The sequence below is a fragment of the Phocoena sinus genome, chromosome 6 (assembly GCF_008692025.1).
Source record: "Phocoena sinus isolate mPhoSin1 chromosome 6, mPhoSin1.pri, whole genome shotgun sequence".
In the NCBI taxonomy this organism is placed as follows: Eukaryota; Metazoa; Chordata; class Mammalia; order Artiodactyla; family Phocoenidae; genus Phocoena; species Phocoena sinus.
The window spans coordinates 68,617,029-68,642,381 of record NC_045768.1 but is presented as its reverse complement, the minus strand read 5'-3'; the positions used below and the strand labels follow the sequence as shown (position 1 = coordinate 68,642,381).

At 42.8% G+C, this 25,353-nt stretch overlaps 1 protein-coding gene across 1 annotated transcript in view; it reads right to left on the bottom strand.

The window, feature by feature from the left end:
* Positions 1-1,239: 1,239 nt before the first annotated feature.
* The window catches only part of ADAMTSL1 (ADAMTS like 1), a 480,443-nt gene continuing 456,329 nt past the window's right edge, over positions 1,240-25,353 (bottom strand). Inside the window, exons 24-26 of the mRNA XM_032634985.1 lie at positions 4,197-4,306; positions 3,211-3,431; positions 1,240-1,701 (exon numbers count right to left, since the gene is read on the bottom strand). Of these exons, the coding sequence (XP_032490876.1) occupies positions 1,595-1,701; positions 3,211-3,431; positions 4,197-4,306 (438 nt within the window). The 3' untranslated portion in view covers positions 1,240-1,594. The remainder of the gene's footprint in view (positions 1,702-3,210; positions 3,432-4,196; positions 4,307-25,353) is intronic.

The following is a 25,353-nucleotide window of genomic DNA, read 5'->3' as shown; positions in this document are numbered from 1 at the left end:
TACTAAATGGTGGCCACGGGGATTGGGGGGCGCAGGCCAAAGTCACTCGCCCCCCAACCGCTCTGCGGAGTGAGCACTCTCATTGACAATGAGCCACGATGTCCCAGGTTTTCAGTTTTGCCGCTTGGCTCTGCTACAGCCACGTTACTGTAGCTGACGGGCATTACTGGAGTGTGTACGCCCGCTTTGCCCGCGGAGTCAGCAAAACCAATGTATTTTAATTCTGGTAGAGTTCATAGTACTTCACCGTGTGGAGGGAGTGGGTTGAAAAGCCTTTGAGGAGCGTCTGGGAAGCTTTAGTTATCCTTTGGCTTTGCCTCCGTGCCCCATCGCCCCGCCCCGGCCTGTTGTCTGAATACAGGGCAGCCGTCACCGTGCCCCGGGAGGGGCCCACGCAAGCCTGCGGTTCCACGGGTGCCCTGGTCGCTCTCATCTGACGGATACTCTGGCAACTTGAATGGTGGGTTGGTTTTTGGCCAGCTGACCCCAGTCCTTGGCCCTCAGGTGGAGCAGTAAAAACCATATAGGCAGGAAACCCAGCCTACTCATGAGCGAAACACCCTGGCCCAGGTCAGCAGTTCGTTCCGGGCTGGGGGATGCTTGATTCGGAGACGCCAGGGGTGGCCTGACTGCGCAGCTAGGCCCCGCCGCCGCCATCTCACCAGCTCTGCCATGGGGGCACGGGCAGAAGTTCACTGAGCGGCTCGCTCGGGGACCCCTCTCCGCTGCAGGGAGGGCATACCTCCTGCACGCGGCCCGAGCCCCAGGGCTCTGCCTTCCTGGGGGCAGCAGAGCTGAGCACCGCAGCCTCCCCTGAGCCTGCACCGGTACACCAGGCACTGGGGCTCGTGGTTCAGAGCCTCGTGTGGCTGCCCGCTCGCTCCCCTGTCCCCTTCGCTCCCCCTCTCAGGAACTCGCACAGGCTTCTTTGTGCTTCTGTCCCTTCCTTCCCCCCTTCGTTTTCTGCATCGCTGTGCGCTTTAGGCCTACTTGGATTGGCTCCCCTTTACCTCCACCGTGGTTTGAGTTCTCATTGCTCTGTGCCCCCCACTGGAAGAGCTGAGTCCTGGGCTGTGTTCTCAGCACGGATGGTGTCCTCCCTCCCCTGCCTTAACCATCTCCTGCCAGGAGAGATGCTGTTGGCTGTCCGGAGTCAGTACCGATGCTTCACAAACCCTCTGGCACCCTCCCCTTCTGCCTCTCTCTCCCGTCTACCGTGGCTCTGGCTCCCAGCTGGCCCCGGGGGGCTGCGCTGGCCTCTTCCTAGGTCTCCCTGGGATCCCAGGTTGGGGAGGGAGCTGGCTCTTCCAGGGAGCTCTTTCTGTCTGGCCTGATCTGCTCTGCAACCTCCGTTAGACCTCCGTCCTTGTCCTGTCCCCTCATTCTGTCCTCCAGCTAACTGAGAGAGAAGACATGCTGGGGTCCTCATGTCTGGGGAGGGGGAAGGGCAAGGGAGGAGGTTGATGAGGATGTGTGTGGTGGAGGGTGGAGAGGGGGAAATAAATAAATAAAACGAAGAAAGCTTAAGTTCTGTCCAAGGTGGTTGCGTGAGTCCTCCGTGCTGCCAGGGTAGCGTTCTCCCCGCGTCCTGTCTTCACGCTTTGCCGCAAGTCCCACAGCAGCGAGATTTGAACTGGCTGAGTTGGCAGAGTTTCAGCTGTTTCACCTTCTCACAGTACCTGGTGGTATCTCTGCACTCCACTGGGAAAGGGGACAGAAAGGAGAGGTGAAACGGAGGCTCGGTAACAGCCGTGGCCACCGGGTGCCTCCTGGGGTCTGCCTTGGGCACCAGACGCCCGTGCTGGAGGCCTCTGGGCTGGCCTTGCTCCGCTGGAGCTTGGCCATTTGCTCCCCAGGCTGCCAACCATGGGGGCAGCTCAGGCTGCGACTGGGGGCCGAATACCGGGGCTCTGCGGCCTTTCCGATAGCCCCCTTCCTTCCTGAAGGCGCTCGGGACCGCCTCACCTCCTGGGCAGGGGGGCCTTTCCCCATGGCGTTTGAGTGTCTGACTGATTGATGCTTTTCCTCCTTGAGCTGCTTCCCAGAAGGACTAAATTCTGCTCCACTTCGGGGTGGTGTGCAAGTGAGGACCTGTCTGGTGGCTTCACCCCCTGTAACGCGAGCCTTCCTTTCCCCCGTGAAGCTTCATTTGCTTGTCCTCTCTCCCGAGCCTCTCTACCCCTTCCCCTCACCGTGCCTACCAGAGCGCCGTGGCGTCCTAGTTCAGTATTGGCACAGGCTGATGGGTCTTTAATACTGGCGTGGATTCGGGCCGTGGACACCTGTGGTTAATATAGTAAGTCTGAACTACTTTCGTGGAACGGTGGTCCTGAGTATGGGGAGCTGACAGAGATGGGTCAGCATCACACGAGAGGACATAGACAATCCCACCCCGTGTAGAAAAAGGACTGGCACTGTTTGCCTACGTGGCATCTGCTCAGCGTGGGGAATCTGAGGCTCAGTGTGGCCCAGTTTGCGGGGGAAACTGCACGGCAACATTTAAAACTTCCCTTTTCTTTGCTTCATGCTTTGTCTCCTTCCCTGTGGAGAAGCACCTCCAATTTGTTTTGGGTCCAGAGGAAGAAAAAAATAGATCCTCACCCAATGGGGATACAAATGCTGGTGCTGGGCTAAGGAGGAGGGGTCTAGACTTGAGGGAAGAGGGAGTGAATGAGTATCAGATGCCAGGTGTGGCTCCTGCACAGACCGGTGGGTGCCCACGGGGCTGCGAAGGAGGGTGGGGGTCGGCAGGTCCGTGTTCTGTGAGACGCAGAGCCGTGATGGGTGCAGGGTTGGCTGAGCGGGAGGTGCTCTGTGTGCTGCTTGGGCGCAAACAGTGCTTTCTCCCCAAGAGCCATTGTTTAGTTGTCCCCTCTGGGTACCAGCCAAACTACCGTAGGTGAGCTGGAGGCTGATTTCACCCAGCACTTGGCCGAAGGCACCCGGCTGTCTCAGGGGCCGGGATGGAGCCCTTGGGCCACACCCAGCCATCTCTTGTGGCCTGGACACGTGCACGTATATCCTTGCATGCACCTTTGCTCGCCTGCATGCACCCAGGCACCCTCTGAAAATACACAACTCCAGCCCTAGCTCAGGATCCTTGGGAAAGCTGGTCCGCTGCCCTATGCTCAGGCTCAGTTCCGGGGACTGCCCGCTGCACCTGACGCCTCGTGGGGAATCTGCAGAAGGCTCTGTGGGGTTGAAACGTACTGTTTTCACACGGGGTGATGTTGCAGCGCTGCCAGTTGGTGGGCCGGGGCCCCCAGGAGCACAGGTGCTCGGGCACTGCCTTGTTGGTGCGGGCGTGCACGCACTCCACGCGCCGGGACTGGAAGCCGTAGTTGCCGCAGGTCGCCGTGCACAGGGTCCACAGGCTGACCCTCCAGTGTACGCTGCAGGCTTCGGACCAGCAGTTCTGGGTGCTCACGGGCCTGTGGTAGGAGGGTGGCAGGATTAGGGTCTGCCTCTCTGGGGGCTGAATCAGGGGAGCTGATGGGAAAACCGTGCTGGAAACCCCCAAATCTCAGGTATCCCTGAGAACTCCCAGCGCTGCCAGCCCTGGGTTCTGATCTCTGCTCTGTTACTGAACGGCTGTAGGGTCTCAGAAGACCCCTTCCTCTAACTGGGCCTGTGTCTGCTCATCTCTACAATGTCCGTGTCACTGCGTTGACCTGAGAATGAGCTCTGCCAGGGTGGGGGACGGCAGAGCCGCTCTCAGGGGCGGGGACCTTAGCGAGGCGGGTGATGAGCCCTCTCCCCAAGGGAAGGAAGGATGACAGGGGCTGGGGGCTGGATGGGAATGGTAGGCTGAGACCTGGGGGCAGGGGTCTCAGCATAACTTCTAGAGGGAGGTGGACAAGAGTGAGAGGCCGGTGGAGCCCTTGGGGTCTGGTGCCCACTTTGTGGACCTGACCTCCTGCCCACCCTGTAGCCAGCACGGGTCTCTTGTGCCACGAGGCCTCCTCAGAGGAACAGCATCCTCTGCGTTCTCTCTCCATCTCCGCAAGGGGAAAGCCCAGCCTGGCCCATTCAGTAAGCACGAGGCCACCTCCTACCTCTAGGAGGCCAGTGACCTGGGGAGAATGCGGAGGTGACCGCTGGGACCATGGAAGGTTGGAGGAGAAAGGTTTACTTACCACCGTCTTTGCGTGCTATTGACACAGGGCCTGGGAAAAGGCAGTCCATGGCTCTCTTACCTCGGAAGGGCGCTGCACTGCTCTGATGGTAAGGTGATGCCATCCCGGGTCTGGCAGAAGACTTGTCTGTGCTGCACGGCGAGGCGAGGCCCGACGCAAGGCCCGTTGCACTGGGAAGCAGAAACAGGTGACATACGCGTTAGCCGAGTCACAGGACAGGCTGCAATGCCCGGGCTGCGTGGGGCAAAAGATCCTTGTGCAGGGGCTTGTTTGAGGCCCTGAGATCATTTATCTTGCCCCTCTTTACACCAACTTAAAGGATATCCACCAGCACATTTTTTGCTTAGTCCACGGGAGGGTTAGCTTTGCTGTGGTCTGTGAGTATTCTGCTAGCAAATGGCTAATGGCAGTGTAGAGCCAGTCAGAGGTGTCAGCCCCCTCCCAGAGTAACCATATGGAAGGTTAATCTTGGCATAATGGACTAGGAATGTGGTGGTAAGCTTTAGAGTTGAACACCTCCAAATAAGCCCCTCTGCCTTCCCTCCTTCAGTCCAGAGAGTAATTTGGTTTATTGTTTTCTTGCTAAATTCGTCTACGTCACCAAGTCCACGATTTCTTTCCTTTCTTTGGTTTCATTTTCTCCAGGATAAACCAAGGGTGGCTGAACAAAGGTAGACTTAGGTGTGTATAGTTAGTCCATGCTCGTGGAGATGGTTAAGCTCTCCCCAGGGCTGGCAGAGCCAGACCATCGTGGCAAAAACCGCCACCAACGATGGTGTCTGTAAAATACGAAACATCTGCTATTTGAGTAGGGTAAAGGGACAGACATCCCTTGGAGGTCACTTTAAGAGCAAGGGCTCTTAAACTTGGAAGTATCTGGACTCCTAGGGGTCCACAGGGGAGCTGTTGACCCTTAAAATTATAAGCAGCAATCCTGTTTTGTGTAACATTTAATTTATTTTTTTAGTCTTTGAGCCTTTCACCCATTATTTCCACACCCCACCCCCGCCTCTGGCAACACCAATCTGTTCTCTGTATCTATGAGCTTGCTTTTTAAAAAAAAAAAAAAAAAAAAAAAAAAAATCCACATATAAGAGAGATCATATGGTATTTGTCTCTCTCTGTATGACTTCTCTAACTTAGCGTAATGCCCTTGAGGTCCGTTCATGTTGTCGCAAATGGCAAGATTTCATTCTTTTTGACCGTATATATGTGGGATTATTTATGATCTCTTTGTGTTCATCTTATTTGGAGCCCTATGGGCTTCCTGGAGCTGGGTGTCTAGTTCCTTCCCCAGGTTAGGGAATCTTTCAGTATTTCTTCAAACAGGATTTCTGCCCCTTTCTCACTTTCTTTTCCTTCTGGGACCTATGTAATAGCAAGCCCTTTAATCTAGCAGCACTTTTTTTCCTTCTCTGATTAGGTGAGTTCCACTGCCCTGACTTCTAATTCACTGAGCCTTTGTTTGCTTCATGTAGTCTGTTGTTGAACACCTTAACAATTTTCAGTTAACGTGTTCTTCCTTCAGCTCTGTGACTTCTATTTGGTACTTTTTAATATTTTCTATCATCACTTTGTTGAATTTCTCACTCTGTTCACCCATCTTAATTCATCCATGCTGAATTTCTAAAAGCTCTCAGGGAACGCCAATGTTATTGGTCCATGGACCACGCTTTAAAGAGTAGCAAGGCTTGAGGCATTACAAATTACAGGGAACTGCTTGATCTCAAAATCCTTTTAATATAATTTTTTATAAATTTATTTTATTGTTGGCTGCGTTGGATCTTCGTTGCTGTGCTCAGGCTTTCTCTAGTTGCGGCGAGCTGGGGCTACTCTTCCTTGTGGTGCACAGGCTTCTCATGGCGGTGGCTTCTCATTGCGGAGCATGGGCTCTAGGCACGTGGGCTCAGTAGTTGTGGCTTGCGGGCTCCAGAGCGCAGGCTCATTAGTTGTGGCGCACGGGCTTAGCTGCTTCGCGGCATGTGGGATCTTCCCGGACCAGGGCTCGAACCTGTGTCCCCTGCATTGGCAGGCGGACTCTCAACCACTGCACCACCAGGGAAGCCCCCCTCTTAATATTTTTGCATTGGTGATATATTGTTGGGATGTGATTCAAACTATAGACGCCCACCAAACCTCCATATTCCACTCCTGTAAGAATGAAAATGATAATAGTTTCTGACAAGAAAATCCTTTTGGAAGAGTGTCATTCAAAGATCTATTCCTTCATCTTCCTACCTCTTTGAAGTCTTTGAAAACCATGCTGGTTTTAGTCTAAGTAGAACTAAGACCACCTTCTCAGTTCTAACAACCTGGCTTCATGTAATAATTCAACTTTCTTCTTTTAATCCAACATACATTTATGAGGCACCTGTCTTGGGTAGGGAATGTGTTCCATAAAAGCGTATGTGAAAGAATGATGGCAAAAACAGACCTGGAATGTTGTTGGCAGGAGAATTATATGAGAGGTTGAATTATAAATGTGGCTGTAAAACACGTGCCACATCATGAGGAATATTGTAAGCTGTCTGAGGAGTTTGGATTTTCTTACGAGTGCCACTTTGTTGGGGTGGGGGAGGGGAGGCACCTAGAAAGGTTTTTAAGTGGGAGTGTCACGATCAGAGTTACCCTTTAGAAAGATTACTCTGTCAGCAGTACAGTAATTGAATTGGAAAGTGAATAGACTGGAGAAAGTAATCTAGGTAACAAATTCTGCTGATCAAAATGAAGGCACCGGGCAATGGAAATGGAGAGGAGATTCTATGAAAGTATGATTCACATGGCTTCAGTGGCGCCTTGACAGGGATAAGAGGGAGGGAGCTAAGATGAGTCTCGGGTTTATGGACTGAACATAAAGATAAGAATTTGTTTTGAAGATGTTTTGTATGAGATGTTTGCGAAATATCCAAATATATATGTTCATTAAGCGGGTGGATATATAGATCTGTGACTTAAAAGAGAGCTGTGCTAAACACTATCCATTTGAAAGTCATCAGTAGACCAGTGGTGGCTAGGAGTCATAGGTAGTATAACCCAAGGGGAGGGAAAGCATGAGATGAAAAGGCTTAGGGCAGAACCCTGAGGGACACTGCAGGAAGAGGAGGAAAAAAAGGAATTAAACTGCAGGAAAGGAGAAAAAAAAAAGAACTTAGAAAATGTATTCACAGAGACCAACAAAGGAGTTTCCAGAAAGGAAAAAGGGTCAGTAGTATCAAAATGTGTCAAAAAAAACAAACAAGATAGAGTAAGAATTGGCACTACCCAATGGAACTTGACTTATAGGCTGCACTGGTGACCCTGTGAAGGGCAGTTTCAGTGTGGCAATTGGCACTGAAGTCAAACCAGCAGTGAGTAGAGAAACAAATGAGAGTGGAAGAAATAGGGCTCCCGGAGACATATCACTCCTTCAAGAATTCCCAGTTGTGGTCAAAAGACATCAGCAAAATGGCAGACTAGGTGGCTCTAAGTCCTCATTCACACAGAAACATCAAAAAGCAACTGGAAACTGGCTCAACTAATCTTATAGGAATTCTGAAAAAGTCAAAGGTCTACAGCAACCTAGCAAGTGCCCAATAAAGAGAATTGCCCCCCATCTTTATTGGAGTGTAATTGCTTTACAATGTTGTGTTACTTTCTGCTATACAACAGAGTGAATCAGCCATATGCATACATATGTCCCCAAATCTCCTCCTTCTTGAGCCTCCCTCCCACCCTCCCTACCCCACCCCTCAAGGTCGTCGCAAAGCATCGAGCTGAGCTTCCTTTGCTATGTAGCAGCTTCCCACTAGCTATCGATTTTACATTTGTTAGTGTATATATGTCAATGCTACTCTCTCACTTTGTCCGAGCTTCCCCTCCGCCCCCCCTCCCACCTTGCCGTGTCCTCAAGTCTGTTCTCTATGTCTGTGTCTTTATTCCTGCCCCTAGGTTCATCAGTACCATTTTTTTAGATTCCATATATATGCGTTAGCATACAGTATTTGTTTTTCTCTTTCTGACTAACTTTGCGTGACAGACTCTCGCTCCATCCACCTCACTACAAATAACTAACTCAATTTCGTTCTTTTTTATGGCTGAGTAATATTCCATTGTATATATGTGCCACATCATCTTTATCCAGTCATCTGTTGATGGACATTTAGGTTGCTTCCATGTCCTGGCTATCGTAAATAGTGCTGCAGTGAACACTGCGGTACATGTATGTTTTTGAATTATGGTTTTTCTCGGGGTATATAGCATGGCAGTTTTGGTCTAGAGGCAGCAGTAGCCCATTTTCCTCCCACCATCTGTAGGGAGCCGAGAAGATCCTGTTTGAAGTATGTAATGTTCTCTATCCTGTCTGTCAGAGGGCTACCTGAAGGACTGGTCTCTGTCTCATCTAGCTCAGGTATCAAGTGGCAGCCTCTACTTGTGAAAGCTGCAAGGGGACTACAGACACTTGGGGCCGGAGATTACAGATGGAGACATACAATAGACCACCTAAGGCTCTGGGGACAACCTGGGGTGAGACCATCTTGGAAATTAAGACATTCAAAAGCAGCCATATATAAAGGGGAATTCTGAAAGTCACAAGCAGGCCCAGGCAAGACATATGCTCAGGAAAGGTCTGAGAAGACCTTAAGCTTTCATCTCAGGCTGATCCCGAGGTTCAGAGAACACCCAGTTAAGCAGTGAAGGTGTGCACAGAGAAAGTATATTCAAAGACTGGGAGAGATGTCTGTTTTTTTCAATGCCCAATTTCCAAGAAGAAATCATAAGCACTTCAAAGAAACAGGAAATCATGGCCCATTCAAGGAAGAAAGTGAAGTGGCAGAACCAGCCCTGAAGAAGCAGGGCATCAAATGTATTAAGCAAAGACTTTAAAACAACCATCATAAACATGTTAAAAGTTCTAAAGAAAAACATGAATAAAGAACTAAAGGAAATCAGAAAAAATGATATTAACAAAGAGTAATTATAAAAGGAGACTAAACAAATTGTGGAGCTAAAAACTACAATATCTGAATTGAAAATTTCACTAGCAGAGTTCAACAGCAGGTTTGAGTGCACAGAAGAAACAATTAGCAAACCTGAAAACAGGACAATTGAAATTATTGAGTCTAATGAGCTGAAAGAAAAGACATGACAGTGGGACCAACACATACACAGGTAGGAGTCCCAGAAGAAGGAGAGAAAGGGGCAGCAAGATCATTTGAAGAAATAATTGCCAAACATTTCCCAAATTTGATGAAAGATACAAATCTAAAAATCCAAAAAGCTCAACAAATTCCACGTAGAATAAACTCAAAGGGAACCACACTGAGATACAGTATAATGAAATTGTCTTACAAATAAACACAAAGAATCTCGAAATCAACAAGATAGACTCATCAGGTACAAGGGATCCTCAAAAAGATTAGCAGATGGTTTCTCAGCAGAACCCTTGCAGGCCAGAAGGTGGTAGGAGAATTATATCTTTAAAGTGCTGAAAAGAAAAAAACTAAACTATGTACCTAGAATTCTATATCCAGTGAAACTGTCGTTCAGAAATGAGGGTGAACTTAAGATATTTGCAGATAAGATGAGAGAGAGTTTATTACCACTATACCTGACTATAAGAAACATGAGAGACCCTCAGGTTAAAATGAAAGGATGCAAGACAGTAACTCCAAGCCGTAAGATATAAAGATTGCCAGCAAATGTAAATACATGAGCAAATGTAACAACATGAGCAAATATAAAAATTAGTGTTATACTTTTGGTATGTAACTCCACTTTTTATTCTCTATAGGATTTAAGTGACAAAATGCATTAAAAACAATTATATATCTGTAAGTGGATATGCAGTGTATAAAGATGTAACTTTTATATTATTAACATATAGGAAAGGGGACAGAGCTCTATAGGAATAGAGTTTGTGTGTGTGGTTGAAGTTAAGTTGCTATAAATTAAAACTAGATTGTTATACCTTTAGAATGTCATACGTAATTCCAAGAGCAACGACAAATTAAATACCTACAGACTATACTCAAAAAAAAAAAAAAAAACCCAAAACCAAAACATCAGCTAAACACTAAAGAAGGCAGTAATGAAGGTAATGAATGGGGGAAGCTATAAGACACCTAAGACAAATGACAGTGGGAAAAGTAAGTCCTTCCTTATCAGTAATTACTTTAAATGTAAATGGAAAAAACAAGCCTCTCCAATCAAAAGGCATAGATTGGCAATCTATCTACAAGAGACTCACTTTATTATTTTTAACGTATTATAGTTGACTTACAATGTTGTGTTTCTGGTATACAGCAAAGTGATTCATATATGTATATATATATAATTTTTCATATTCTTTTCCATTATAGGTTATTACAAGATATTGAATATAGTTCCCTGGGCTATACAGTAGGTCCTTCTTGTTTATCTATTTTTAAATAGTCTAATTTAAAAAATTTGTTTTATGTTGGAGTATAGTTGATTTACAATGTTGTGTTAGTTTCAGGTATACAGAAAGTGATTCAGTTATACATATACCCGTTCTTCTTCACATTCTTTTCCCATAGGTTATTACAGAATATTGAGTAGAGTTTCCTGTGCTATACAGAAGGTCCTTGTTGGTTATCTATTTTAAATATAGCAGTGTGTACATGTCAATCGCAAACTCCCAATCTATCCCTCCCCCACCCCTCCCTTCCCCCCTGGTAACCATAGGTTCGTTTTCTAGGTCTGTGAGTCTGTTTCTGTTTAGTAAATAATAAGTTCATTTGTATCATTTTTAAAGATTCCTCATATAATCAATATCATATGATATTTGTCTTTCTCTGATTTCCTTCACTTAGTATGATAATCTCCAGGTCCATACATGTTGCTGCAAATGACATTATTTCTTTTTAACGTCTGAATAATATTCCATTGTACGTATGTACCACGTCTTCTTTATCCATTCCTCTGTTGATGGACATTTAGGTTGCTTCCACGTCTTGGCTACTGTAAGTAGTGCTGCAATGAATATTGGGGTGCATGTATGTTTTTGAATTGCAGTTTTCTCCAGATATATGCCCAGGAGTGGGATTGCAGGATAATATGGTAGTGCTATTTTTAGTTTTTGAAGAAACCCACATACTGTTCTCTATAGTGCTTGTACCAATTTACATTCCCACCAACAGTGCGGGAGGGTTCCCTTTTCTCCACACCCTCTCCAGCATTTATTGTTTCCATACTTTTTGATGATGGCCGTTCTGCTGGTGTGAGGTGATATCTCATTGTAGTTTTGATTTGCATTTCTCTAATAATTAGTGATGTTGAGCATCCTTTCATGTGCCTGTTGGCCATCTGTATGCGTTCTTTGGAGAGATGTCTAATTAGGTCTTCTGCCCATTGTTTGATTGGGTTGTTTGTTTTTTTTTTAAGATTGAGCCCCATGATCTGTTTGTGTGCTTTGGAGATTAATCCCTGTGGGTTGCATTGTTTGCAAATATTTTCTCCCATTCTGTGGGTTCTCTTTTCATTTTGTTTATGGTTTCCTTTGCTGTACAAAAGGTTTTGAGCTTAATTAGGTCCCATTTGTTTATTTGTGTTTTTATTTCGATTACTCTAGGAGACAGATAGAAAAAGATACTGCTGTGATTTATGTCAGACTGTTCTGCCTGTGTTTTCCTCTAAGGGTTTTATGGTGTCTGGTCTTACATTTAAGTCTTTCTGTTTATTTTTGTGTATAGTGTTAGAGAATCTTCTAATTTCATTCTTTTACATGTAGCTGTCCAGTTTTCCCAGCACAACTTATTGAAGAGACTATCTTTTCTGCATCGTCTAATTAATTGACCATAGATGCGTGGGTTTATTTCTGGGCTTTCTTTCCTGTTCCGTGATCTGTATTTCTGTTCTGGTGCCAGTACCATACTGTTTCAATGACTAACTTTCTGGTATGATCTGAAGACAGGAAGCCTGATTCCTCCAGCTCCGTTTTTCTTTCTGAAGATTGCTTTGCCTGTTTGGGGTCTTTCGTGTCTCCATACAAATTTTAAGATTTTTTTGCTCTAGTTCTGTGAAGAATGCCATTGGTAATTCGATAGGGATTGCACTAGTTCTGTGAAGAATGCCATTGGTAATTTGATAGGGATTGCACTGAATCTGTAGATTGCCTTGGGTAGTATAGTCATTTTGTCAATAAATCCGAGAACATGGTATATCTTTCCACCTGTCTGTGTCATCTTTGATTTCCTTCATCAGCATCTTACAGTTTTCAGAGTACTGGTCTTTGGTCTCCTTAGGTAGGTGTATTCCTAAGTAAGTATTTTATTCTTTTTGATGAGATGGAAAATGGGATTGTTTCCTTATTTCTCATTCTGATCTTTCATTGTTAGTGTATAGGAATGCAAGAGATTTCTGTGTATGAATTTTGTATCCTGCAACTTTACCAAATTCATTGATGAGCTCCAATAGTTTTCTGGTAGCATCTTTAGGATTTTCTATATATAGTATCATGTCATCTGCAAATAGTGACATTTTCACTTCTTCTTTTCCCATTTGGATTCCTTTTAGTTTTCTTCTCTGACTGCCACAGCTAGGACTTCAGGATTATGTTGAATTAAAGTGGCAAGACAGGACATCCTTGTCTTCTTCCTAATCTTACAGGAAATGCTTTCAGTTTTTGACCATTGAGTATGGTGTTAGCTGTGGGTTTGTCATATGTGGTCTTTATTATGTTGAGGTAGGTTCTCTCCATGCCCACTTTCTGGAGAGTTTTAATCATGAATGGATGTTGAATTTTATCAAAAGCTTTTTCTGCATCTATTGGGATGATCATATGGTTTTTTTATTCTTCAATTTCTTGATGTGGTGTATCACACCGATTGATTTGCAGATATTGAAAAGAACCTTGAATCCCTGGGATAAATGTCACTTGATCATGGTGTACGATCCTTTATTGTTGGATTCAGATTGCTAGTATTTTGGTGAGGTTTTTTGCATTTATGTTCATCAGTGATCTCGGCCTGTAATTTTCTTTCTTTTGTGGTATCTTTGTCTTGGTATCCTGGTGGCCTCACAGAATGAGTGTGGGAGTATTCCTTCCTCTGTGATTTTTTGGAATAGTTTCAGGAGGACAGGTGTTAACTCTTCTCTAAATGTTTGATAGAATTCACCTGTGAAGCAGTCTGGTCTTGGACTTTTGTTTCGTGGAAGTTTTAAAATCACCGTTTCAATTTCAGCATTTGTGATTGGTCTGATCGTCTTTTCTATTTCTTCTTGGTTCAGTCTTGGGAGAGTGTGCCTTTCTAAGAATTTGTCCATTTCTTCTACGTTGTACATGTTAATGGCATAGAGTTGCTTGTAGTACTCTTATGATCCTTTGGATTTCTGTGGTGTCCGTGGTAGCTTCTCCTTTTTCATTTCTAATTTTATTGATTTGAGCCCTCTTCCTCTTTTTCTTGATGCATCTGGCTAAGGGATTATCAATTTTATCTTCTCAAAGAACCAGCTTTTTGTTTCATTGATCTTTTCTGTTGTTTTGCCATCTCTATTTCATTTATTTCTGCTCTGATCTTTATGATTTCTTTCCTTCTGCTAACTTACTTTGGGTTTTGTTTGTTCTTCTTTCTCTAGTTGCTTTAGGTGTAAGGTTAGGTTGTTTATATGAGATTTTTCTTGTTTCTGGAGGTAGGATTGTATTGCTGTAAAATTCCCTCTTAGAACTGCTTTTGCCACATTCCATAGGTTTGGGGTTGTCATTTGTCTCTAGGTATCTTTTGATTTCCTCTTTGATTGATTTCTTCAGTGATCCATTGGTTGTTGAGTAGCATATTGTTTAGCCTCCATGTGTTTGTGTTTTTTCTGTAATTGATTTCTAGTTTCAAAAAAGATGCTTGATATGATTTCAGTTTTCTTAAATTGATCACAAATGTGATCAAGTTTATAGCAATACAGTATACAAGGAAATAATGTCATTTGCAGCAATGTCATTTGGAGATTATCAATCATACTAAGTGAATAAATCAGAGAAAGACAAATATCATATGATATTGATTATATGAGGAATCTTTAAAAATGATACAAATGAACTTATTATTTACTAAACAGAAACAGACTCACAGACCTAGAAAACGAACCTATGGTTACCAGTGGGTAGGGATAGATTGGGAGTTTGGGATTGACATGTACACACTGCTATATTTAAAATAGATAACCAACAAGGACCTTCTGTATAGCACAGGAAACTCTACTCAATATTCTGTAATAACCTATGGGAAAAGAATGTGAAAAAGAACGGGTCTATGTATAACTGAATCACTTTCTGTATACCTGAAACTAACACAACATTGTAAATCAACTATACTCCAATATAAAATAAAAAATTAAAAAGAAAGGTCTCAAAGTACCTAACTTTAGCCCTTAAGGAACTGAAATAAGAAGGGCAAACTAAACCCAAAGCTAGTAGAAGAAAGGAAACGATAAGAGTGCAGATAAGGAACAGAGAAACAGTAGAGAAAATCAGGGAAACCAAAAATTAGTTCTCCCTAAAGATCTACAAAATAGACAACTTTAGCTACATTGACTATGAACAAAATAGAGCATTCAAATTATTAAAATCTGAAATGAAAGTGTCAACATTACTACTGATTTTATAGAAATTTAAAAAATATTAAATGAGAGTACTGTGAACAACTATACACCAATAATTGGATAACCTAGATGTAATGGACAATTTCATAGGAACATACAACCCGCCAAGACTGAATCATGAAGAAATAAAAATATGACTAGACCTATGAGTGGTAAGGAGATTGAATCAGTAATCAAAGACCGCCCAACAAAGAAAAGCCCTGTACCAGAAAGCCTCACTGGTGAGTTCTACCCAATATTTAAAAAAATAATTTATACCAATTTTTCTCAAACTCTTCCTGAAATTTGAAGGGGAGGGAACACTAACACTCCCTAACTCATTCTATGAGGCCAGCAATACCCTGATACCAAAGCCAGACAAAGCTGCTATAAGAAATGAAAACTAAAGAATAATATCATCTCTTCTGATTATTGATGATGAAATCCTGAACAAAATACTAGCAAATCAAATTTAGCAGCATAATAAAAGGAATAAACACCAGGAAGAGGTAGGATTTATTTTTGGAATGTAAGGATGTTTCAACATATGAAAATCACTGTAATATACCACATTAGCATAATGAAGGGAAAAAAACACATGATCATCACAGCAGATGCAGAAAAAGCACTTGACAAAATTCAACACCCTTTCATGATAAAAACACTAAAAAAAACTAGGAGTAGAAAGAAACTACTGCTACCTCAAAATAATAAAGACCATATATGAAAAACCCACGACTAACATCATCAGTAGTGAAGACTAAAAACTTCTCCCCTAAGATGAGGAACAAGAACGCAGTGTTGAGCATTCTTGGACATAGTATTAGAAGTTCAGAGCAATTAGCCAGGAAAAAGAAGAAAAAAGCCATCCAAGTTGGAAAGGAGAAGAAGCAAAATTATCACCGTTCACAGAGATACATTAAAAACCCTTAAAATCCCAATGAATGAACTCAAAGTTGAAGGATACAAAATCAGCATATAAAAATCAGTTGCACTTCTATAAATGAATGATGAACAATCTGAAAAGGAAATTAAGAAAACAATTCCATTTATGACAGCACTAAGAATAAAATACCTAGGAATAAACCAAAGAGGCAAAAGACTTGTACATGGAAAACTATAAAAAGAAATTAAAGACACACAGCCGAAACAATCTTGAAAAAAAAAAGTTGGAGGCCTTAAACGTCATGATTTTAAAATAAACGTCATGATTTTAAAACTTACTATAAATTCAGAGTAGTCAAAACAGTGTAGTTCTAGCATGCAGACAGATATGTGGACCAATGGAATAGAATAGAGAGCCTAGAAACAAACTTGCATATGTAGTCAGATGAAGTATGCCAAGATCTTTTAATGGGGAAAGGACCGTCTTTTTAACAAATGGTTCTGGCAAAACAATATCCACATGCAAAAGAATTAGGCTGGATCCTTACTTTACACCATATAAAAATTGTCTCAGAATGGATCAAAGACTTAAATGTAAGCGTTAAAAGTATAAAACTGTTTGAAGAAAACAGAGGGGAAGAGCTTCATGTTATCGGATTTGGCAATCACTTCTTGACTATGACACTAAAAGCACAGGCCACAAGAAAAAATTAGATAAGCTGGACATCATCATAATTAAAAGCTCTTCTTCATCAATGGACACTACCAAAAGAGTGAAAAGGCAACCTACAGAATGGGAGAAAATATTTGCAAATCATAAATCTGATAAAGGATTAATATTCAGAATATATCAAGAAGTACAACTCAAACACAAAGCCTTGAATAGACATTTCTCTAAAGAAGATGTATGAATGGGCAATACACACATGAAAGTATGTTCAACATCACTAGTAAGTAGGGAAATGCAAATCAAAACCACAGTGAGATACCACTTCACATTCACTAGGATGTCTACTATCAAAAACCCAGAAAATAACAAGCATTGAATATTTGGGAAAATTAGAACTTTGGTGCACTGCTGGTGAGAATGTAAAATGATATAGCTGCTATAAAGAATAGGATGGCAGTTCCTCAAAAATTAAACATAGAATGACCATATGATTTAGCAATTCCACTTCTGGGCATATACTCAGAAGAATGAAAGCAGGAACTTGAACAGATACTCTACAAACATGTTCATACTAGCATTATTCATGATAGCCAAAAGATGGAAACAACCCACATGTCCAGTGACAGATGGATGCATAAACAAATGTGATATATACTTATACTGGAATATTATTCAGCCTTAAAAAGGGATGAAATTCTGATACATGCTACAACATGGATGAATCTTGAAAACATTAAAGTGACAGAAGCCAGATACAAAGGGACAAATACTGTATGATTCCACTTATCTAGTGTAGTCAAATTCATAGAAACAAAGTAGGAGAGTCGTTACCAGGGATGGGGAGAAAGGGATAATGGGGAATTATTGTTTAATGGGTACAGAGTTTACTTTGGGATGATGAAAAAGTTTTAAAGATGGATAGTGGTGATAGTACAACAATATGAATGTACTTAATGCCACTGAATTGTACACTTAAAATAGTTAAAATGCTAAATTGTTATGTATATTTTATCACAATAATAATTTAAAGAAAAGGACTTCCCGTTGTCGGTGTCAGGGGGCATTTTTACATTTTCCCTACCCTTTGTGTGTTTGTGAACAACATTGTCATGCTGGATCCTTCAGAGCCTTACTCTTTTATCTTCTCAGTTCACACCTTCTAGCATCACCTGGTCAGACAAAAAGATGTGGTTGGCAAGACTTTGGTATACTTGGCCGTAGCAGGAGGAGCAGGAACTGGCTTCGGACATATTTGCCTGACCTAAGAGGACTGCTTTTACCTTGGATCCTTCTTCAGTGGTTGGTAGCCTTCCAGGTTCTTTAAGCATTTGGTGAAACCTGGAGCCTCTTGGTAAAAAAATGTCAATAAACACAAGATTTGGGGTTCCAGTTTAAGATGATGATACAGGAAAATCCTGAATTCACCTCCACCCACAGATACGCTGAGTCTACATCTACATATGGAACAATTTCTTCTTAAAAAATCCTAAAGGCTGCCTGAGTGACAACCACACGTTAGGCAAACAAGAAGAAAACCGCATCAAAGCAAGTAGGAGGGGCTGGGACATAAACCCTGCCCCCAGTGAGGTGACCAACAATTGGGAGAAAACTCAAAACCTGGAGCTTCTCCCCAAGGGGCAAACTCCACACTGGGCACCTTAACTTTTGGGACCTGCATCTGAGAGATGAGCCCCCCAAACATCTAACTTGGAAAACCAGTGGGGCTCACAGCTTACGTCCCAGGACCCAGCTCAGAGACAGCTGATCATACCCAGATTTAAAGTAAAGGAGGCTCACCTGCTTATATTAAAGCATCAGCCCGAGGGCAGATATCTAATTTAAAACACAAATCTAGAAGCCTGCTGGAGCACTCTCCAGGACTGAGACTTGTGGGCACCATCTTCACACTCTCCTTTTGCCATGTTCCAGAGCACCAGTATCTCCTGGAAGGGAGCTTTCGCATGCATTTGGTGCCCCAATCTTTGTGGCTGCTGCCCAGGGAAGGCCTCTTGACTGCCTGGTTCTGGAGGCTAGGGGAGTTTGAATTCTTGGTCCCAAGGAGCTGTAATAATCAATGTAACCCCACAAGGAACCCATACCCCTGTCTGCTGCCAGGGGACACCACTACATAGCCTGACTCTTGACAGCCAGTGGGGCTTATGCTTGTGGGTCCTACAGGACTATAACCAATGGAGAAAAGCGTTCTTAAACAGCTATCACCCCTAGGGCTCAGCAAGAGGCAACAGAGCCAGAACCTTGGTATATCTGTGAAGGAGCCTTATTAGCCAGTCATCATGGCTACAGTCTGAGAGGTAGACTTCTAATTAAACATGCATCTAGGGACTGACTGTAATCCTTTCTAGAGACCTCAGAGGGTAGGCACTAACTTTGCACTCTCCCTCTGCTGTGCTCCAGGGCACATTTCCTGGAGGGGAGCTTTACATGCAGCTGGTGCCTTGGTTTTTAGGTCTGGTGCACTAGTTTTTGCAGCTGCCGCTCCAGGGATGCCCCTTGATTGCCTGGCTCAGGTGATCAGGGGAGCTTGAATTTCGGTGTCCCGGGGGACTGTGGCAATCGGATAGCTGGTTCTTGGAAGGCTGCCACCCCTAGGGCACTGTGCGGACAGCAGACTGAGGAACATCCCCCAGCCTTTCTGTGGAGGAATCCTCTTTATTTGTACTGGACCTATGGCCTGAGGGGCAGGCTTCAGGTTTGGCACACATCTATTGGACTACAAAACTACTCTGAAGGAATGTAGGCTGTGGATGCTGTCTTTGCACTCTCCCTCTGCATTGCTCCAGTATCTCTTAGGAAAGAGCTTATACACTCATCTAGACCCCTGATACGTGCAGCTGCCATCCAGGGAATACTACTGATCACCTGGTCAGTGTGAGCTATTAAACATATAATAGGCTGCTGCGACAAGCACAAAGGTTTGAGAGATGACAAAGAGCTGGGACAGGGTTGAAAGACAATGTTCACCTCCTACATGAGGCCACTCCTTCAAGACTGGGAGAGGTGGTTGTTTCATCTACAGTATGGAAACCAACACAAAGAGTTAAGCAAGATGAAAAAACAGAAATATGTTCCAAATGAAAGAACAAGATAAAACCTCAGTGTGTGGTGGGGGGTGGGGGAGACCTCAATGAAATAGAGCTAAGGTATTTACCTGAAAAAGAGTTCAAGGTAGTGGTCATAAAGATACTCATAAAACTAGGGAGAAGAATGGATGAACACAATGAGAAATTCAACAAAGAGATAGAAAATATAAAAAAGTACCACAGAAGGCACAGAGCTGAAGAATACAGTTACTGAACTGAAAAATACACTACAGGGGTTCAACAGCAGACTAGATGAAGCAGAAGAAAGCATCAGTCAACTCAAAGACAAGGCAGTGGAACTCACCCCCCAGCCAAAAAAAAAAAAAGAATAAAACCTAGTGAAGATAGCTTAAGGAGCTGTGGGACAACATCAAACGCGTTAACATTCAGATCATAGGGGTCACAGAAAAAGAAGATAGAAAGGAGCAGAAAACTTATTTCAAGAAACAATGGCTGAAAACTCCCCTACTCTGGGAAAGAAAATGGACATCCAGTTCCAGGAAGCCCAGAGTGTTCCAAATAAAATAAACCCAAAAGAGACATTATAATTAAAGACATAATTAAAACATCAAAAGTTAAAGACAAGGAGAGAATCTCAAAAGCAGCAAGAGAAAAACAACTTGTTAGGTATAAGGGAATGCCCAGAAGACTACAGCAGATTTTTCAGCAGGATTGGTAGGCTAGAAGGAAGTGGCACAGTATCTTCAAAGTGCTGAAAGAAAAAAACTTCCAATCAAAAATACTCTACCCAGCAAGGTTATCACTCAGAATTGGAGAGAGAGACAGAGAGTCATCGGCAGTGTCTAAGCTGAGGTGCTGGTGCAGTCATTTCGCACTAGGAACTCTCATGTGAAGAGCCCAGTGCAGTACCTCCACATGTGGTACCCAATGAGCAAGTGAAACTAGACTAAGCACAAAGGATGAAAAAAGGATAGGCTGGTTGTACTCAGCATAGGCCTGCATGATACAGTTCTTTGCAGCCAAGACAGGAAACATCTCCTGGAAATAAAAATACTTGGGGAGAGTATCTTTGTACTGACACTGTTTAACGCATCACCAGAGGAAGGAACCAAGATGGCGGAGTAGAACGACATGCTCTCACTCCCTCTTGTGAGAATGCCAGAGTCACGGCTAGCTGCTGGACAATCATCGACAGGAGGACACTGGAGCTCACCAGAAAGGGTACCCCACATCCAAAGGCAAAGGAGAAGCCACAATGAGACAGTAGGAGGAGCACAGTCACAGTAAAATCAAATCCCATAACTGCTGGTTCGGTGATACACAGACTGGAGAACACAGAAGTCCACCCGCTGGAGTGAAGGTTCTGAGCCCCACATCAGGCTTCCCAACCTGGGGGTCCGGCAATGGGAGGAGGAATTCTTAGAGAATCAGACTTTGGAGCCTAGTGGGATTTGACTGCAGGACTTCGACAGGACTGGGGGAAACAGAGACTCCACTCTTGGAGGGCACACACAAAGTAGTGTGCACATCGGGACCCCGGGAAAGGAGCAGTGACCCCAGGGGAGGCTGAGCCAGACCTACCTGCTAGTGTTGGAGGGTCTCCTGTGGAGGTGGGGGTGGCTGGGGCTTACCATGGGGACAAGGACACTGGCGGTGGAGGTTCTGGGGGGTGCTCCTTGGTGTGAGCCCTCCCAGAGTCTGTCATTGGCCCCACCAAAGAGTCCAGGTGGGCTCCAGTGTTGCATTGCCTCAGGCCAAACAACCAACAGGGAGGGAACCCAGCCCCACCCAACAGCAGTCAAGCGGATTAAAGTTTTACTGAGCTCTGCCCACCAGAGCAACAGTCAGCTCTACCCACTACCAGTCCCCCCCATCAGGAAACATACATAAGCCTCTTACATAGCCTCATCCACCAGAGAGCAGACAGCAAAAACAAGAAGAACTACAATCCTGCAGCCTGTGGAACAAAAACCACATTCACAGAAAGATAGACAAGATGAAAAGGCAGAGGGCTATGTACCAGATGAAGGAACAAGATAAAACCCCAGAAAAACAACTAAATGAAGTGGAGAAAACAACTAAATGAAGTGGAGATAGGCAAGCTGCCAGAAAAAGAATTCAGAAGAATGATAGTGAAGATGATCCAGGACCTCGGAAAAAGAATGGAGGCAAAGATCGAGAAGATACAAGAAATGTTTATCAAAGACCTAGAAGAATTAAAGAACAAACAGCGATGAACAATACAATAACTGAAATGAAAACCACACTAGAAGGAATCAATAGCAGAATAACTGAGGCAGAAGAACGGATAAGTGACCTGGAAGACAGAATGGTGGAATTCACTGCTGTGGAATAGAATAAAGAAAAAAGAATGAAAAGAAATGAAGACAGCCTAAGAGACCTCTGGGACAACATTAAATGCAACAACATTCGCATTATAGGGCTCCCAGAAGGAGAAGAGAGAGAGAAAGGACCAGAGAAAGTACCTGAAGAGATTATAGTCGAAAACTTCCCTAACATGGGAGAGGAAATAGAGCCACCCAAGTCCAGGAAGTGCAGAGAGTCCCATACAGGATAAACCCAAGGAGAAACACGCCAAGGCACATAGTAATCAAATTGGCAAAAATTAAAGACAAAGAAAAATTATTGAAAGCAGCAAGGGAAAAACGACAAATAACATACAAGGCAACTCCCATAAGGTTAACAGCTGATTTCTCAGCAGAAACTCTACAATCCAGAAGGGAGTGGCATGATATACTTAAAGTGATGAAAGGGAAGAACCTACAACCAAGATTACTCTACCCAGCAAGGATCTCATTCAGATTCGATGGAGAAATCAAAAGCTTTACAGACAAGCAAAAGCTAAGAGAATTCAGCACCACCAAACCAGCTCTACAACAAATGCTAAAGGAACTTCTCTAAGTGGGAAACACAAGAGAAGAAAAGGACCTACAAAAACAAACCCAAAACAGTTAAGAAAATGGTCATAGGAAGATACATAATCGGTAACTACCTTAAGCGTGAATAGATTAAATGCTCCAACCAAAAGACACAGGCTTGCTGAATGGATACAAAAACAAGACCCATATATATGCTGTCTACAAGAGACCCACTTCAGACCTAGGCACACATACAGACTGAAAGTGAGGGGATGGAAAAAGATACTCCATGCAAATGGAAATCAAAAGAAAGCTGAAGTAGCAATACACATATCAGATAAAATAGACTTTAAAATAAGGAATGTAACAAGAGACAAGGAAGGACACTACATAATGATCTAGGATCAATCCAAGAATAAGATATAACAATTATACATGCACCCAACATAGGAGCACCTCAATACATAAGGCAACTGCTCACAGCTATAAAAGAGGAAATCAGCAGTAACACAAAATAGTGGGGTTACTTTAACACCTCACTTACACCAATGGACAGATCATCCAAAATGAATATGGAAACAGAAGCTTTAAATGACACAATAGACTAGATAGATTTAATTGATATCTATAGGATATTCCATCCAAAAACAGCAGATTACACTTTCTTCTCAAATGCACACGGAACATTCTCCAGGAGAGATCACATCTTGGGTCACAAATCAAGCCTCAGTAAAGTTAAGAAAATTGAAATCATATCAAGCATCTTTTCTGACCACAAAGCTATGACATTAGAAATGAATTACAGGAAAAAAAAAAACATAAAAAACACAAACACATGGAGGCTAAACAATATGTTACTAAATAACCAAGAGATCACTGAAGAAATCAAAGAGGAAATCAAAAAATACCTAGAGACAAATGACAATGAAAACATAACGATCCAAAACCTATGGGATGCAGCAAAAGCAGTTCTAAGAGGGAAGATTATAGCTATACAAGCCTACCTCAAGAAACAGGAAAAATCTCAAATAAACAATCTAACCTTACACCTAAAGGAACTAAAGAAGAATTTATAAAAAACCCAAAGTTAGCGGAAGGGAAGAAATTATAAAGATCAGAGCAGAAATAAATGAAATAGAAACAAAGAAAAGAATAGCGAAGATCAATAAAACTGAAAGCTGGTTCTTTGAGAAGATAAACAAAATTGATAAACCATTAGCCAGACACATCAAGAAAAAGAGGGAGAGGACTCAAATCAATAAAATAGAGATGAAAAAGGAGAAGTTACAACAGACACCGCAGAAATACAAAGCATCCTAAGAGACTACTACAAGCAATTCTATGCCAATGAAATGGACAACCTGGAAGAAATGGACGAATTCATAGAAAGTTATAACCTCCAAGACTGAACCAGGAAGAAATAGAAAATATGAACAGACCAATCAAATGTAATGAAATTGAAACTGTGATTAAATATCTTCCAACAAAAAAAGTTCAGGACCAGATGGCTTCATAGGTGAATTCTATCAAACATTTAGAGAAGAGCTAACACCCATCCTTCTCAAACTCTTCCAAAAAAACTGCAGAGGAAGGAACACTCCCAAACTCATTATGTGAGGCCACCATCACCCTGATACCAAGACCAAAGATACTACAATAAAGGAAAATTACAGACCAGTATCACTGATGAATATAGATGCAAAAATCCTCAACAAAATACTAGCAAACGGAATCCAACAACACATTAAAAGGATCATACACCATGATCAAGTGGGATTTATCCCAGGGATGCAAGGATTCTTCAATATATGCAAATCAATCAATGTGATACATACACCATATTAACAAATTGAAGAATAAAAACCATATGATCATCTCAACAGATGCAGAAATAGCTTTTGACAAAATTCAACACCCAGTTATAAAACGTCTCCAGAAACTGGGCATAGAGGGAACCTACCTCAACATCATAAAGGCCATATATGACAAACCATAGCAAACATCATTCTCAATGGTGAAAAACTGAAAGCATTTCCTCTAAGATCAGGAACAAGACAAGGATGTCCACTCTCACCACTGTTATTCAACATAGTTTTGGAAGTTTTAGCCACAGCAATCAGAGAAGAAGTGGAAATAAAAGGAATCCGAATCGGAAAAGAAGAAGTAAAGCTGTCACTGTTTGCAGATGAAATGATACTATACATAGAGAATCCTAAAAATGCCACCAGAAAACTACTAGAGCTAATCAATGAATTTGGTTAAAGTTGCAGGATACAAAATTAATGCACAGAAATCTCTTGCATTCCTATACAATAAAGACGAAAATGTGAAAGAGAAATTAAGGAAATATTCCCATTTACCACTGCAACAAAAAGAATAAAATACCTATGAATAAACCTAGCTAGGGAGACAAAAGACCTGAATATAGAAAACTATAAGACACTGATGAAAGAAATTAAAGATGACACCAACAGATGGAGAGATATACCATGTTCTCGCAATGGAAGAATCAATATTGTGAAAATGACTGTACCACCCAAAGCAATCTACAGATTCAATGCGATACCTATCAAATTAGCAATGGCATTTTTTACAGACCTAGAACAAAAAATCTTAAAACTTGTATGGAGACACAAAAGACCCTGAATAGCCATAGCAGTCTTTAGGAGAATAAACGGAGCTGGAGGAATCAGACTCCCTGACTTCAGACTATACTACAGACCTACAGTAATCAAGGCACTATGGTACTGGCACAAAAACAGAAACATAGATCAATGGAACAAGATAGAAAACCCAGAGATAAACCCACGCACCTATGGTCAAGTAATCTATGACAAAGGAGGCAAGGATATACAATGGAGAAAAGACAGTCTCTTCAATAAGTGGTGCTGGGAAAACTGGACAGCTACATGTAAAAGAATGAAATTAGAACACTCCCTAACACCAAACACAAAAATAAACTCAAAATGGATTAGAGACCTAAATGTAAGACCAGACACTATAAAATTCTTAGAGGAAAACATAGGAAGAACACTCTCTGACATGTCACAGCAAGATCTTTTTTGATCCACCTCCTACAGTAATGGAAATAAAAACAAAAATAAAGAAATGGGACCTAATGAAACTTCAAAGCTTTTGCACAGCAAAGG